We start from the raw sequence: 15,215 nt of genomic DNA on the forward strand, positions 1-15,215 counted from the left end.
AGGGGGAGAGTTAATGTACCTTAAGGATCTTCAGGTTTGTGCAACACTTTAAAATAAAAAAAACATCCTAGGCCTTGAAGTCACAAAATTTTGCTCAGTACTCGGAGCACAAAAATCACGCTCGAAACAGGAAATGCAGCATTTTTATTGGTTGGTTCTCGGGTTTGAGTACAAAAATCATGCTCGAAAGTTTTATGACCATGAGCCCTGTGCTCTCGTCATAAAACTTTACTCAGTACTCTGAGTACAAAATAAGTGCTCGAAACACAAAATCCAGTATTTTGATTGGTTGATTCTTGAGTCTGATTACAAATATCGTGCTCGAAAGTTTTTTGACCGCAAGGCCTGGTCTCCTATTCAACAAAAGATGATAAAACAAATGCACTGCTAATTTACCTTGATAGTTCAAACAAGTTGGGGAATTTAAAGTCCTACATACAAACTTAATTATCTGATTAATATAGTAGTTCATTGCACTAAGTTTTAGACAGTATAAAGATAATCTTAACATAAATTTAAGATTTTATTTCATTTCCTAGCAAGCCATAACAAAAATGTTCATTTTAATCTCTGGCTGTGTTTAATAATCACATGATTTTGAAATTATACCTGTGAAAATACACATGCACTTCATTTTCTATTGGAATTAGAACATGGCTTTGTTTCTTAAGAAAAAGTATAGAGTCATACTGAAATTACTTCATCAATTTCTACTTAATTTAACCTAAAAGGCAACATACAGTACAATATGAGACTGTCATACAAACAAGATGTTTAGCTAGCTATAAAACTTGGTTTAATCTACCAATTTCTACATAACAAAATGCCTGTACAAAGTCAGGAATATGAAAATTGTCATCCTTTTGTTTGATGTGTTTGAGCTTTTAATTTTGACATTTGATTAGGGACACTCCTTTTTGAATTTTCCTCGTCATTCCATGTTTTTGTGATTTTACTTTTTTCTGTGAGAGCTTGGATTGGTAGTATAGGTCACCTTTTCCAAAAAACAGTTGTTAAAAGTTTCCTACATCATGCCACTCTAACATGCAAATATATAAATGTATAAAAATAACATCCAGTGTTAAGAAAACCTAATCTACTGCAACAAATATTATTGTGAAAATCCTTAGATAAATTTCACAAAGGGATTACTGTTATTGTATAAAGAGTCCAGATTTTAAGCAGATAAAAGCTGTATCTAATCAGTATATCATTAAACTAATATTAGCTATATTATTTCACTTGACAAAGGGAAATTATAGAAAGGGAACTGAACAAATGATGGTTTTGTACTTTGCAATCAATGATGGGGAAAAAATATTAGGACACACACAGTAACTATGCCATAAGTCCTAGAGATAAAATCACAAAACTTTTAATTGATATTTTGTCTGATTAAATATTATGATTGAATATATACATTGAATAAATGTGAATATAATCAACATATGATTACTTGGAAGTCATTAGTAATATAATATCCTGAAAAGCTGTCTTTTAACATAACAAAACTGATGGTTGGGGGACTATCAACAATTGGTGTAAGAATATTTGTATTACTTGGAATAATTGAATTCGAGTTTTTAATGACCTTGACTGGCTATACAGCCCTTGCATGGTTGGCTAATTAAATTCTATGCATCAACATTCTTTTTATTGTTTTTTTTTCAGACACGGAAGCACAAATACTGTCACTATGGTTACAGAGACTCTGGTCTACTTTGGGTAGGAGATTAGTGTGTACAGGTTATACATGTTAGTTAATAATAGCATTAATGTGCAGTGCAAATTACATACTGTTTTCAAATCTTCTTTTTCAAAATGGAAAAGATTCTGACAAGAGATATGAATTCACCATATCAGAATTTAAATGAATAAATGACACACAATAGATTTATTATCACATCATTAAAAAAATATAAAATACTCAGTCAAAATGAAATCTTTGTTCTAACTGTTTTGTATCAGAGTTATCTATCTATATAGTTTTAAACAATAAAAAAATCACTTTAAATTCTGGTGTTTAAATTTTCCCTTAATGCATGAAGACAAGTTTCTGGATCATGCAAGAGGAATTAGGTAAATTTGTAAACATTTAAAGCAGATCAGATATTTTCTGCCATCTTGACTTGTTAAAACAACCAAAGATTTTGAGATGAGCATGCAATTATTAGTAATTCTTTTTTTTTTTTTAAATTTTGATTTATAATATTATTACAGCTGTTTTTTCTAATACACATTATTATTACTTTCGTTTTATTTATTTTTTAAAAGCTTTATGTGGGGAGTTCAATGAAACTTTATGATGATTTTGATGGGTAAACAGAAAATGAGTATTGTGACCCAATATTCTATTTATTTTCTGAAAGTATTTATTACAAGGGCTATGTTCTCATATTTTTTTTAATTTTATTGTTTGGTTTTCTTTTATTAACAGAAAAGAGGTGTTTTTCAAGAAACATCCACTTATAATCTATAAATAACAAACACACCTTAAGATTGAAAAACATATTTTTGAGGAAAGCAAGATATAAATTACATTTTGGCAAAGTATTTCAAAATTCTATTGTTTAAACTAAGACGACCTCAATCTATCTTAAACTAGGTAAAGAATTTGTACAAATTAAAACACGACTTGTTTGATTAGAGTTGCCCTTAATTTGTCCATACCCACATTATAAATATAAAATAATCTGAAACATAAGTCAGGATGGAGGAAATGAAGCTAAGCAACCCACAAATCCTTGATGTCTCCACTCACCTCCCCATATATACTCTTGTAAGCAATTTTAAAATATCAACATCATATAAACTTCATTCATTTTTTTACTTTTATACATGTATATCTCATTTAATATAAAAACAAGATGTTGTATTGCCAATGACAACAACTCTTCATTAGACATCAAAATGAGATAGAAGTTTACTGTAGGTCACATTACGAAACCACACTGATGTAGAGGTCACAGTACGAAACCACACTGATGTAGAGGTCACATTACGAAACCACACTGATGTAGAGGTCACAGTACGAAACCACACTGATGTAGAGGTCACATTACGAAACCACACTGATGTAGAGGTCACAGTACAAAACCACACTGATGTAGCTCTAGTCTTTATACTCTGGGCTTGGTTTCACAAAAAAACTTACAATTAAGAGTGATCTGAAGTCATGAATAATTCAGTATACTGAAGATAACTTTAGTCGTAATTTATTTTGTAAAATTGACTCCTGATTCTTGTTCAATGCTCAAACATGACTAGATGTCAACTGATCAAATGAAGGTAAGCCTAAATAATCACATAACTTTATTCTAAGATGAAATTAGTTCTAAAATATCAATTGCCCTGATTATAAATCATAAAAAAGCAACATACAAAACTTGAAGCACAGATAACTTACTGATCCTTGTATCTTCAACAAAAATAAATTTAGATTCATTCATATTTTGTAAAGTGAATTTGCTAGAAATTGATGTTTGTTGCTGCAAAATTTTACATTTCAACTTTTGTACCTAAAATTACACTGATTATAAGAATATAGGAATTCTTAATACATAAAATGCTGAATCCTATTTCAGTCACTTGTATAACAACTAAAAGATGTAGCCTGTGCGAGTCTACTGACTTCTTAACATAACTATGATGCAAGAAGAACAGGCTAAGAACTATTAATAAAAGTCTTGGTGCAAGTCATATTTGATCAGGGTCAACTTCAAAGATCTTGATTCTGATATAAGTTCACAAATGTAACATTTTAAAATATTTTCATTTCAAATGATTCGTAAAATGATTTCCACCATGTTTAAAAGATTTGAAAGTTTTAGGTGAGGACAAGAGACAAACTATTTAAAAAAGACATGCAAACATGAGATGATTAGAATCAAATTGTATTTCAACAGGTCCTTTAATTTCAGAGAAAAAAATCTTGTAAAGTTTTAAGACGAGATGGGGAATGGATGCCAATTGAAATTAATTTTAGAAAAATACCAATAAAGAATAGTCTTTTTATGAAATTGAAATAACAGTGACCATGTGCTTTCAGGAAATTGAACAAATCTTGTGACGAATGTATCATTAGATAATCTAGTTCAACAATGTTTTCATTGTACAACATATATATTAACTACTAATTACAATGTTTAGTCTGACACAAATCCTTTATATCACAATATGCTAGTTTTTATACAGTCTAAACATTATATACATGTATGTGTGCTATTATTATGCTCTTTTTGCCACAGAATATTGTTCACATGCTACTGACAAGTATTTTCTGTCATAATAAATTCTCCCCGACAACCTTAGTATACCTGTATGCATGTGGATAAGATGTTAAAGTGCAATAGTTGACATATTAATTTGTCAGTAAAGAAGCTGAAAATAATTGTTGTGACTTTTTACCTCCATGTTGTTACCCTGAATTAGTTTTGTAAAGTAAATGTTATGTTCTTACAAATAAATAATCAAATTTTCCAATTATTTTGTTTTTTGGTTAACTTTTTAAAGTTATGTTTGTCTATTTTACTTATGATTGTCCACATCTACGATGAATACAAGGAAACTTGATCAAATACAGTGTGTATAAGTGAAACATATAGCTGTAGGCTAAAATAAGTCAAATATCAAAATATATTGTACACCAGGTAGTGAATTAGTGATTCCAATAGGTTTTATGAAAAATGTTTGATGCAATGATCAACCATGCATTTTATGACTGAGCAATTTCAAAAATAAACAGTATGAATGTGTCATGACAAAAGTGCAACCTGTACTAGCATTGAATCTAATTTGTCAACAGAAATTTAAATCTTTACACAAGACAATGTCAAGGCTCACCTGATTTATTGCAAAGGCTGTTATAATATCTTGTTCTTTATGGATGATTTTCATTGGTTCTTTTATTCTACTATCTAATGAATCACTTTGTAGACTGTGCTCTCCCTGTATCATAAATTATACAATGAAACAATATCAATGTAAGTTCTAGTTCATTACTCAAGATTTTTTTCATGCTTATCTGTTTAAAAATATAATTTTTCCGATAGATGGTAGAAAAGACTCTGCATGAAATAAAATTGCTCTGATATTATTGTCAAAATTTAAAACAATCAGAGATAACATTTTATTACTATTTTGTGCATTTTTCCTTTGATCTTTTTTGTGATAATTTTCATATCATGCTTACTCGCTTGAGATGGAAAATTATTGCTAGAAACTCAGCATGCACATGGCGTTGCTAACAAAATTGACATGAAATTGACATGAAATTGACAACGTCGTCATAGGTAAAATAGCGATAAAAAGATTATCATTGTTCATCTCAACTCTTTCGACGTCCCGGCTCTAGCGAGAAAATCAATCTCTTTGAGATGATCACCAATAATCTATTATTATATCAATCTAAGTGAGAAATTAATTCTTGATTAAATACTGCAAACATTCAAATGTACATGTCTTAATTTATGCTTTTTTCATCAATACCAATTAAAGAAATGCTTCACGCTTAGCTCATCTAATATAAAACAATTTCAAAAACTTGGGAAAGAAGGTCCCTCCAGACAGGAAATTCATACATATTGTGCATACATACTTTTGAATCATGGTGCTGTATTTTCCGTTTGCCAAACACATATCTCAGAAATATTTCTTTCAAACATTCTTGTCTTATTAAATGGAACCATAATCTTTTAATAGCTAATGTTGTATTATTATCACTGAAAAAACAAAAACAAAATTCTGAAACCAACATTTAACATTGTATATGAAATAAGATGCAAAAAAAAAGAAGAGAAAAAAGATGTATCAATGAGACAAAAATATAGCAAATGATCATGATGTTCCTCCATTGTGTCTAGAGATATAAACCATTCAAAGCGGTTTGAAACTAATAACTAAACATGGCATTATATTATGCAACTATTATGAACAAAGAAAGATAACTCTAAAATATTAACAGATTTTCTTGTCATGCATGGTCTTCAAATACACAAAGTTTTGTAACATGAGTATCTGATTATATATTTCATTGATCAATTTCTTGAAATGTTTGTTGATATGATGTATAGGATACTGTGCTCAAACACTCTGTTTTATTTATCTCAAAAGTAGTCTGGAAAACTATCAAGCCAGTTTTTTTTTTTCTCATTGGCAATCATAACACATCTTTGTTCAGACATACAGAATTTGATTGCATTTATATAATTTTACAATTAAAATCAGGTCTCTTCACTCCATTTACTTATATTTAGCACAAGTCAGGTGACTATAGAATGTGGCAGAACTGCATCTAGTAATGTATTAAGTAGAACTTAGGATTAGGTTGTTCTCAAATCATATCTATTTTAAAGATAAAGACAAATCAGTAAAATGTACAGCCTAATTTACATAAATGGTGTATTATTACTATTATCATGCAGCCTAACTTACATAAATGGTGTATTATTGGTATCATCATGCAGCCTAACTTACATAAATGGTGTATTATTGGTATTAAGTAGAGCCTGGTACTTGGAATGTGGTTGTCCCTGGACTGTATCTAATGCAGTGGACGACAAGAACTCATCTGGTGGACCAGAGAACATGTCTAATTTACTCAGCAGCATTTCTAACCACTGTTCTAAGGTTTTAAATACAGCATGCATTAATGGTGAACACACTGGTAATTCTGAAAGTAAAACACATGTCTTATTACTCAAACATACACTCTCGTATTGAAAAAACTAAGTCGCCAAGTTGATCCTGTATCAGGCAGTGGGGAAGCAGCTGTATATGTCCTAAAGATTTTAAACACGCTGTATCAGAATAAATAAATAAAGATTGGTAAATTAAAAACACAAACTTGAACATTCTTAAATTCAAATTAACTGTAAACAAGGACTTATATAGAAGGATTGGAATCTCATAATTTTTGGAAAATATGTAGAGAATCGTTGGATTTGAACATATCTTCTATACATTTTTAAATTGCTTATATTTAATCTTATACCTTATTGATAACCATAAAAATTCTTCTGTACATTTTGTACATGTAAAAAACATTAAGACTTCAGACAAAATAAATTTCATCAAAATCAATCATGAATTTTTAAGTTTTTAGCTGAACAGTTGAACTACGTTTTATTGTGTTTTTCACCCAAAATGTAGAATAATGCCCAAAAAATAATTACCCTCCTTTCTTAAATAATTCAAATTACATGAAGGACATGAACATTTTTAACCAAATTAACTCTATCAATATAGGAATCATTTAAGTTTAAGAAAATCTTTATTTCATTAAAATCCATCAACAACTTTTAAAGTTTTAATATATACGTCCCTGACTGTAAACCTTTATAAAGCCCTACTTAAACTAAAATTAACAATGACTTTAATGAAGACGCAAGTCATCCAGTTATTTAATGTTTGTTTTGCCTCACAACAACACATCTAAGTATTTCCTAGGGAATCTTCTGGTCCCATTATGTTTTAAATGCAAACAGTAATTTGTGAATTTTGAACAGTTGAATTGACATTTTGAATGGTTTTACACCAGTCATTTTTGGGGGCCCTTTAAAGATTACTGTTCTGTGTGAGCTAAGGTTCTGTGTTAAATAGTCAGAATACTGTACTTTGACCTACAATGCTTCACTTTTAGAAATTGTGACTTGGATGGAGAGTTGTCTAATTGGCACTCAAACCATCTTTTCTTATATCTATATTAATGTTATACATATCTTTTCCTGTTTAGGCCATACTTGTTGGGTTATCAACAAACCTTGTCAATACCTCACAAAGAACCTTCATACTATAATTGGTTTCAATAATATTTTTTCTTCATACCAATCAATGAACATAATGTTAATTACCTGGTTATTCTACACCAATCAATGGACATAATGTTAATTACCTGGTTATTCTACACCAATCAATGGACATAATGTTAATTACCTGGTTATTCTACACCAATCAATGGACATTATATGTTAATAACCTGGTTATTCTACACCAATTAATGGACATAATGTTAATTACCTGGTTATTCTACACCAATCAATGGACATTATATGTTAATAACCTGGTTATTCTACACCAATTAATGGACATAATGTTAATAACCTGGTTATTCTACACCAATCAATGGACATTATATGTTAATAACCTGGTTATTCTACACCAATCAATGGACATAATGTTAATTACCTGGTTGTTCTACACCAATCAATGGACATTATATGTTAACAACCTGGTTATTCTACACCAATTAATGGACATAATGTTAATAACCTGGTTGTTCTACACCAATCAATGGACATTATATGTTAATAACCTGGTTATTCTACACCAATTAATGGACATAATGTTAATAACCTGGTTGTTCTACACCAATCAATGGACATTATATGTTAACAACCTGGTTATTCTACACCAATTAATGGACATAATGTTAATAACCTGGTTGTTCTACACCAATCAATGGACATTATATGTTAATAACCTGGTTATTCTACACCAATTAATGGACATAATGTTAATAACCTGGTTGTTCTACACCAATCAATGGACATTATATGTTAACAACCTGGTTATTCTACACCAATTAATGGACATAATGTTAATAACCTGGTTGTTCTACACCAATCAATGGACATTATATGTTAATAACCTGGTTATTCTACACCAATTAATGGACATAATGTTAATAACCTGGTTGTTCTACACCAATCAATGGACATTATATGTTAACAACCTGGTTATTCTACACCAATTAATGGACATAATGTTAATAACCTGGTTATTCTACACCAATCAATGGACATAATGTTAATTACCTGGTAATTCTATACCAATCAATGGAAGGAATGATAACAGGTTGTTTAGCACCAATTTAACAATTGTATATCTTATTAAGCACCATGAATATGAATTTGGATCTGTATGCTGTTGTACAGCTGCTGAAAAATTTCTAAAAAAGAAAAACAATAAGTTATGTTCACTTATGCAAAGGTAAAACCACAAAAATATCAAACTTTGGGAAATTCCAAAATGAAGAGTTCCTTATCAATTTTCCCTTAAAAAAATTCTGGACAACATAGGAGGAATTTCTGTCGACAGAAGGTCAAACATGTAAATAAGTTATTTTATAAGCTACAGCTACTGAGTGGTGAGGGCATTACAATTTTCCTTTTAGGACCAACTTATATATAGCTATACAACAGATGTAGATTTCATGTAATCTATGATAATTATTTCCTTTTTTTTTTTTTAAAGTAATGATGTTGTAAAGATTGTGTTTTGTTAAAATCAAAAACATCACAACAGAAACGGGCAAAAAGAACGAGCTTTGAAATATAAACACTGTAAGATGGTGCCAGAGGAACATCACCATCTAAAAATGGAAAATTTTCAAAAGGGAACGAAAAATCATCTCTTTTGTTGTAAATTTTAGCGTGGAGTTTCCTGTTTAAAACCGAAATATCTAAATAAAGGAAAGGACAGTTATTACCAAGTTCCTTCGAGTAAATTTCAGTAGTATATTGAGAAAATTCTTAATAATTTAACGAAAAAATATCATCAAGATAACTGTAAGTGTTGTTGAATTTATCAATTAAATGCAATTTTGACGGGTCTTTACTTAGTTTAATCATAAACTGTGATTTGTAACAGTACAAAAACAAGTCTGCTATTAAAGCTATGATATATTTGATTACAAACTATGTGATAGGCCTGTTTGATTACAAACTATGTGATAGGCCTGTTTGATTTCAAACTATGTGATAGGTCTGTTTGATTACAATCTAAGTGATAGGTCTATTTGATTAGTAACTAAGTGATAGGCCTGTTTGATTACAAACTTAGTGATTGGTCTGTTTGATTACAAACTAAGTGATAGGTCTGTTTGATTAGTAAGTAAGTGATTGGTCTATTTGATTAGTAACTAAGTGATTGGTCTGTTTGATTAGTAACTAAGTGATTGGTCTGTTTGATTAGTAACTAAGTGATTGGTCTGTTTGATTAGTAACTAAGTGATTGGTCTGTTTGATTAAAAACTAAGTGATTGGTCTCATGATAAACAATGTATTACTAACAGTGTATTAGGTCTCATTGATGTATCATCATCTTCATCTTCTTCTTCTGATAAATCTTCCTCTTCTGAAGACAAAGACTCCTCTGAATCATAATTAAATTCTCCATACCCAGAGCCTGTTGTAAATGGCTGAAAAAATATCAAGGTTAATATACAACTCATACTTATCCTTTTTAACTATAATGGTGAATTTTCATTAGTTGTGCAAGATATAAAACAAAAATTAAACCAATTTTGGAATAAACTTTCATATAATTGGAATCTGTTGTTGTATTGTTGATTTTTAGCCCTGTTTATTAATGAACTTTAATATTTCATAATTGGAATAACTTTGTGGTGTTCAATGGCATGAACACATGGTTGACAATTTATTCTTTGTTTACCTTTAATATGCATAGAAAACTGAAAGGTCAGTGCTGAAAGTGTACTCTTTTTTTTCCATATTTGTAACAGTGTATAACAAAATAAAAGAAGGAAAAGTTGATGTAAAACCTTGTTTGTATTATATTTTTTACATGCCATAAAATAATTATTCAGATCCTGTGTGAAAGGACACACTCCAGCCATCTAGGAGGAATTTACTGTGTTTTGGTAAACTACATCAAGATATCATCTCAATGTAAAACATTTTGTACTACCAACAAAATTATACCATACAAGTTTGCTGAATCTATTCATCAAGTTATAAATATTTATTTATTCTGACACTGAAGAAGTTCCTGTGATCCCTGTGATTGTTAATAAACATGTGTATTTTTCTGTTCAGGTTTTTATGTAGGAATGCTACAAACCTTTGTCATGAAGAATGTAATCATACTGAGTTCTGGTGGTAGAAACGTTTCTTTGAAAGTTGTCTTTTCCTTTGTTGGCACATGTGGACCCAGGACTTTATTATGTAACCTCCTTCTCTGTCTCGACAGTTCATCATCCTCTGTAATAAACCAATCAAAAATAAATGGACTATAATTGCTGACAGCTAATTGATTGAAACCCAGGATGAAAGTATAAAATGATTAGCGTCAACTCATAATTTTTTTCTAATAATCTTGACTACAGAATATCTATAGAAAAATGTTAGGCTGCATAAGTCTCAAAGTTACTTAAAACAATAGTGCACATGCTAAAATACTTTGCCTACTTCACTTATCATGTTTGATTTTATGTCTTTAGGTGTTAAAGGTTTTTAAAACTACAAGTTTTTAAAAGTGTATTTATCATAATAAGAGATACATGTAAATGAAGTCAAGGCCAGATGAACCCTGCCAGATGGATATGTACACCATTTTCCTTTTATCAAGAAGAAAGTATAAAACCAAATACCACTTAATAAAAAAGTAAATTTCATATCAATAAAGAGGACTCTGCTTGCCTTATATATATCCTGGGTGAAAGGACCCGATGTACGAGTTCCAATGCTGAGTTTCTTGCAAAACAGGTTTGGTTACAGCTTGGACAGGTATCTCGTTATAGTTTAATTTTTTATTTTTTTTTATCTACAATCAGCTGTTTAAACCCCCAAAACATTTGCTTCAAATAACAATACAATCTATGAATGGTAATTTCACATAACAATACATAACTTATTTAGCAAGTGCCTTTATGCTGCAGACAAAGAGCAGAGACTAAAACCCCAATGACAGTTAACTCCCATTTATAATTACCAGATTACATTATTCATTTTGCCAACAACATTCATTACTGACTGCTGAATTGAATGGAACTTAATAACTGGATTATACGGGAAAGACTGACAAGTGTTGTCCCTATCTCCTTACAATATATCAGTTATCATCAGTTGACAGCCTGGTCCACTCTCATTTATGCATCACTAAGCATTCAAGGTTAAAAGTTTGCGTCTCTTAGCTGTCAAAGGTTAAAAGTTTGCATCTCTTAGCAGTCAAAGGTTAAATCTTAGATAGCTTATTAGTATTCCTATACAGTTTTATCAAAAGTAAACACTGCAGGGAATACAAATAGAGAAAAGAAGGTAGCACATGCACAATGGAAGACCTATAAACTTCGGCTATGTCACATTTTTATATTATTGAAACATCCTCTGTAAACGTTACAGACAAATTAGGTTTGTTGGTGTTCGGAAGTCATTTGAACCTTTTTTACACATACTTTTAATGTTTAAGAAGAAAAAATGTTTCAAAAATGTCCAACTAGCTGTAAACATCATTACAGCTTGCTGGACAAGGACAAAAATTCAAATATACATTGTATACATAAACTCATCAGAGACAGCAGGATTTAAATCTTGTATTTACACAAGACTTACAAGTCTACAAAAGACTCATCAGTGATGCTCGAATAAAAAAAGTTAAATAGGCCCAATAAAGTACAAATTTGAAGAGCATTGCAGAACATAAAATTCCTGGCAGTTTTGTCAAATACAGCCAAAGTACAATGCAGTTCATTCCAGAGGTAGAAAAAAATTATTATTTCAAATATTCAACAGTTTTTTAGACAAGTAATTTATAATTATGACCATATCAATGATAATTAATGTCAACACTGAAGTGCTGAACACAAGGCTGGTGATACCATTGGGAAATAAAACTCCACCAGCAGTATCTAAATCATAAACATATTTCAGCATTCCTGAAGCAGATGGAATAATTCTGTTAAGGAATAGAAAAAAATAAAGGGACAACCAGATAGGGGTCTTTAATTAAAACTGATAACCAATGGCTCACCTGCATCTGAGTAAATGTCAGAGTCTCCTTAAAAATATAAGGAAATATAAGCACTATCAAAATATTTTTACTAAAAGATTTCAGTAGTAAATGTAAAGTACTTTTTTCCCACTGTTGAATTCAAGGTTTTTTTGCAAGGTTTCGTTTAAATATTTCGTTTTCACTGATTGTCTTCTACTGCAATTATAACAATGATGCAAGTAGCAATTTCCAACATACATCTCATTTATCAATTAACAGTATCTTGATATACTTATTTTTAAAAAATTTAAAAAATCTTGTCATCAGATGAGTTGCTACGACAAATTTTCTTCTTTTAAATCAAACAAAATATGAGCATTGTCAGATATAAACCTGACATGCTCAAAAGCTTGCCTGACACACACATATTCGTTTTAAAATTTTGTCCCCTCTCTGCTCTTTTCCTGTCATCATCTTATCAATTATGAGGTAAACTTGATGTCAGGTAGTCAATAAATTGACTTCCAAGATATGTTACCCTGATTAAACATATAAAGTTCATTAATGTAAATTTCTGCAGTTTAGTTTATGAGTAACTGTTTATAAATACATGTACCTATAATTTTGTTTTGTTTTACATGTTTAAGACTGTAAGAGTAAATGCCTTGAATATTTTGATGTGTAAGGTTTTTGTTAAGAAAATAATATATCACCAAAAGACTTTTCTGTGATAACTGGAGACTTGTTCCACTTTTTTACTCTTACTATGTCTTACGAGGTAACCTTATGCTTGTCTATGTTGACTTTAATATGTTCTCTCTTAAAAAGTATAAACAAAGAAAACTTATGCTTATAAAAAAAAGTTAACTTTTCCATATCCCTCCTGCTGTTATAAGTACTTACGAGGTAATGGTGTTCCCGACGACAGTTTTAAAGCTGTTTTAACTCCTCCCCCAAACAAAGCTGCCCATAACTGTTGATGAAATCTATGTGCCACCAGCCTGTACAACATGTGGCAATCATAAGCTGCCAGGGCATTGACTAGAAGGCTGATATAGACAGCTAACATAGACTCACATAGGAGGATGTTTAACTTTGGTGCTACCTCATCTTTCTCTCTGGCTAACAACACTCTTAGAGATGTCACACCTAAAATAAAGAAGATCTTACTTAATAGAAAGATGATAATGACAGCTACTATTGACTCTAAGAAGTATACATATATTCACTTGAGTGTTTTCTTTTCACCTGACAAACAGCAATCTTTTCTAAACAAACTTTCATGGAAGAATATAATTAAAAAGTGTATCATTTTATCTAGCTTAAAAATAACATTGTCTTTTTTTTTTTACCCTTCCATTTATGTAGAAAAAAAGCTGACTATGCGGTTTTAGCTTTGCTCATTGTTGAAGGTCATACAGTGACATAGAGCTGTTTTAAATTTCTGTGTCATTTGGTCTCTTGTGAAGAGTTCTGTCATTGGCAATCACAACACATTCTTTTTTTCGTACACAGCAAAGAACCCATTTATTAGGATGATTTCAGTATATATTTATTGTTTATTTGTCAAAATCAACTTTTCAAAGTGAGTTGTCAGGAGTAAATTCACTATTGATGTGACTATCAACAGAAATAGTAGAAACTGACATGCAGTAGAAGATGTGACAGTCGACTAACCTGGCCATTTGACAGGTGAGGTATTAATAATGTCATCCCCTGTATTTGATCGTCTTCTATACTTCTGTACTCCGGCCATTAAATGACCTGCTTGACTACTGGTAAAATTATGACTGAAAAAAAAATATGCATGGACTATGCTAATTAAATATTCTTGAAATGAATGAAGTAAATTTATAATATAAAATTTCAACATAGTAACAAAATAACTATGATAACTGTTTGTTATTGTGTAAAAGTGTTGTTTTCTATAAAACCTGGTGATATACATGTATGGCAGCAACAAGTTTATAGCTTATAAACAGCATTAAAACTATGGATTTATTGAATACAGACTGAGTACATGTATCAGAAATGATCAAACCAGGAAAATTATAACAGAACACATAACTTTTATACAGACATATGACATGTATGATACTGTTAATATTTAGTGTGGATGGGACAGCAAACTTTTTTTAGCCACCCCCCTTTTAACTAAAATCTGTTTATTTACTCTTTTTATTTCAACCATTTTTGTATTTTATTTGTTGTATTACTATTAACTAGAGGCTCTAAAGAGCCTGTGTCGCTCACCTTGGTATATGTGAATATTAAACAAAGGAAGCAGATGAATTCATGACAAAATTGTGTTTTGTTGATGGTGATGTGTTTTTAAATCTTACTTTACTAAACAGTCTTGCTGCTTACAATTATCTCTATCTATATTGAAATTGGCCCAGTAGTATCAGTGGAAATGTTAATTAAAAATTTAAAATTTTATGAAAATTGTTAAAAATTGACTATAAAGGACAATAACTCCTTAGGGG

The 15,215-nt window shown here is 30.4% G+C and overlaps 1 protein-coding gene across 1 annotated transcript in view; it reads right to left on the minus strand.

Moving 5' to 3' along the window:
* The window catches only part of LOC134714896 (dmX-like protein 2), a 102,197-nt gene that overhangs the window by 36,062 nt on the left and 50,920 nt on the right, over positions 1-15,215 (minus strand). The window contains exons 31-41 of the mRNA XM_063576592.1: positions 14,407-14,519; positions 13,633-13,878; positions 12,769-12,795; positions 10,861-11,000; positions 10,071-10,198; positions 8,814-8,947; positions 6,475-6,670; positions 5,597-5,720; positions 4,843-4,947; positions 3,407-3,418; positions 1,798-1,833 (exon numbers count right to left, since the gene is read on the minus strand). Of these exons, the coding sequence (XP_063432662.1) occupies positions 1,798-1,833; positions 3,407-3,418; positions 4,843-4,947; positions 5,597-5,720; positions 6,475-6,670; positions 8,814-8,947; positions 10,071-10,198; positions 10,861-11,000; positions 12,769-12,795; positions 13,633-13,878; positions 14,407-14,519 (1,261 nt within the window). The remainder of the gene's footprint in view (positions 1-1,797; positions 1,834-3,406; positions 3,419-4,842; positions 4,948-5,596; positions 5,721-6,474; positions 6,671-8,813; positions 8,948-10,070; positions 10,199-10,860; positions 11,001-12,768; positions 12,796-13,632; positions 13,879-14,406; positions 14,520-15,215) is intronic.

This window comes from Mytilus trossulus, chromosome 4 (assembly GCF_036588685.1).
Source record: "Mytilus trossulus isolate FHL-02 chromosome 4, PNRI_Mtr1.1.1.hap1, whole genome shotgun sequence".
NCBI classification, from domain to species: domain Eukaryota; kingdom Metazoa; phylum Mollusca; class Bivalvia; order Mytilida; family Mytilidae; genus Mytilus; species Mytilus trossulus.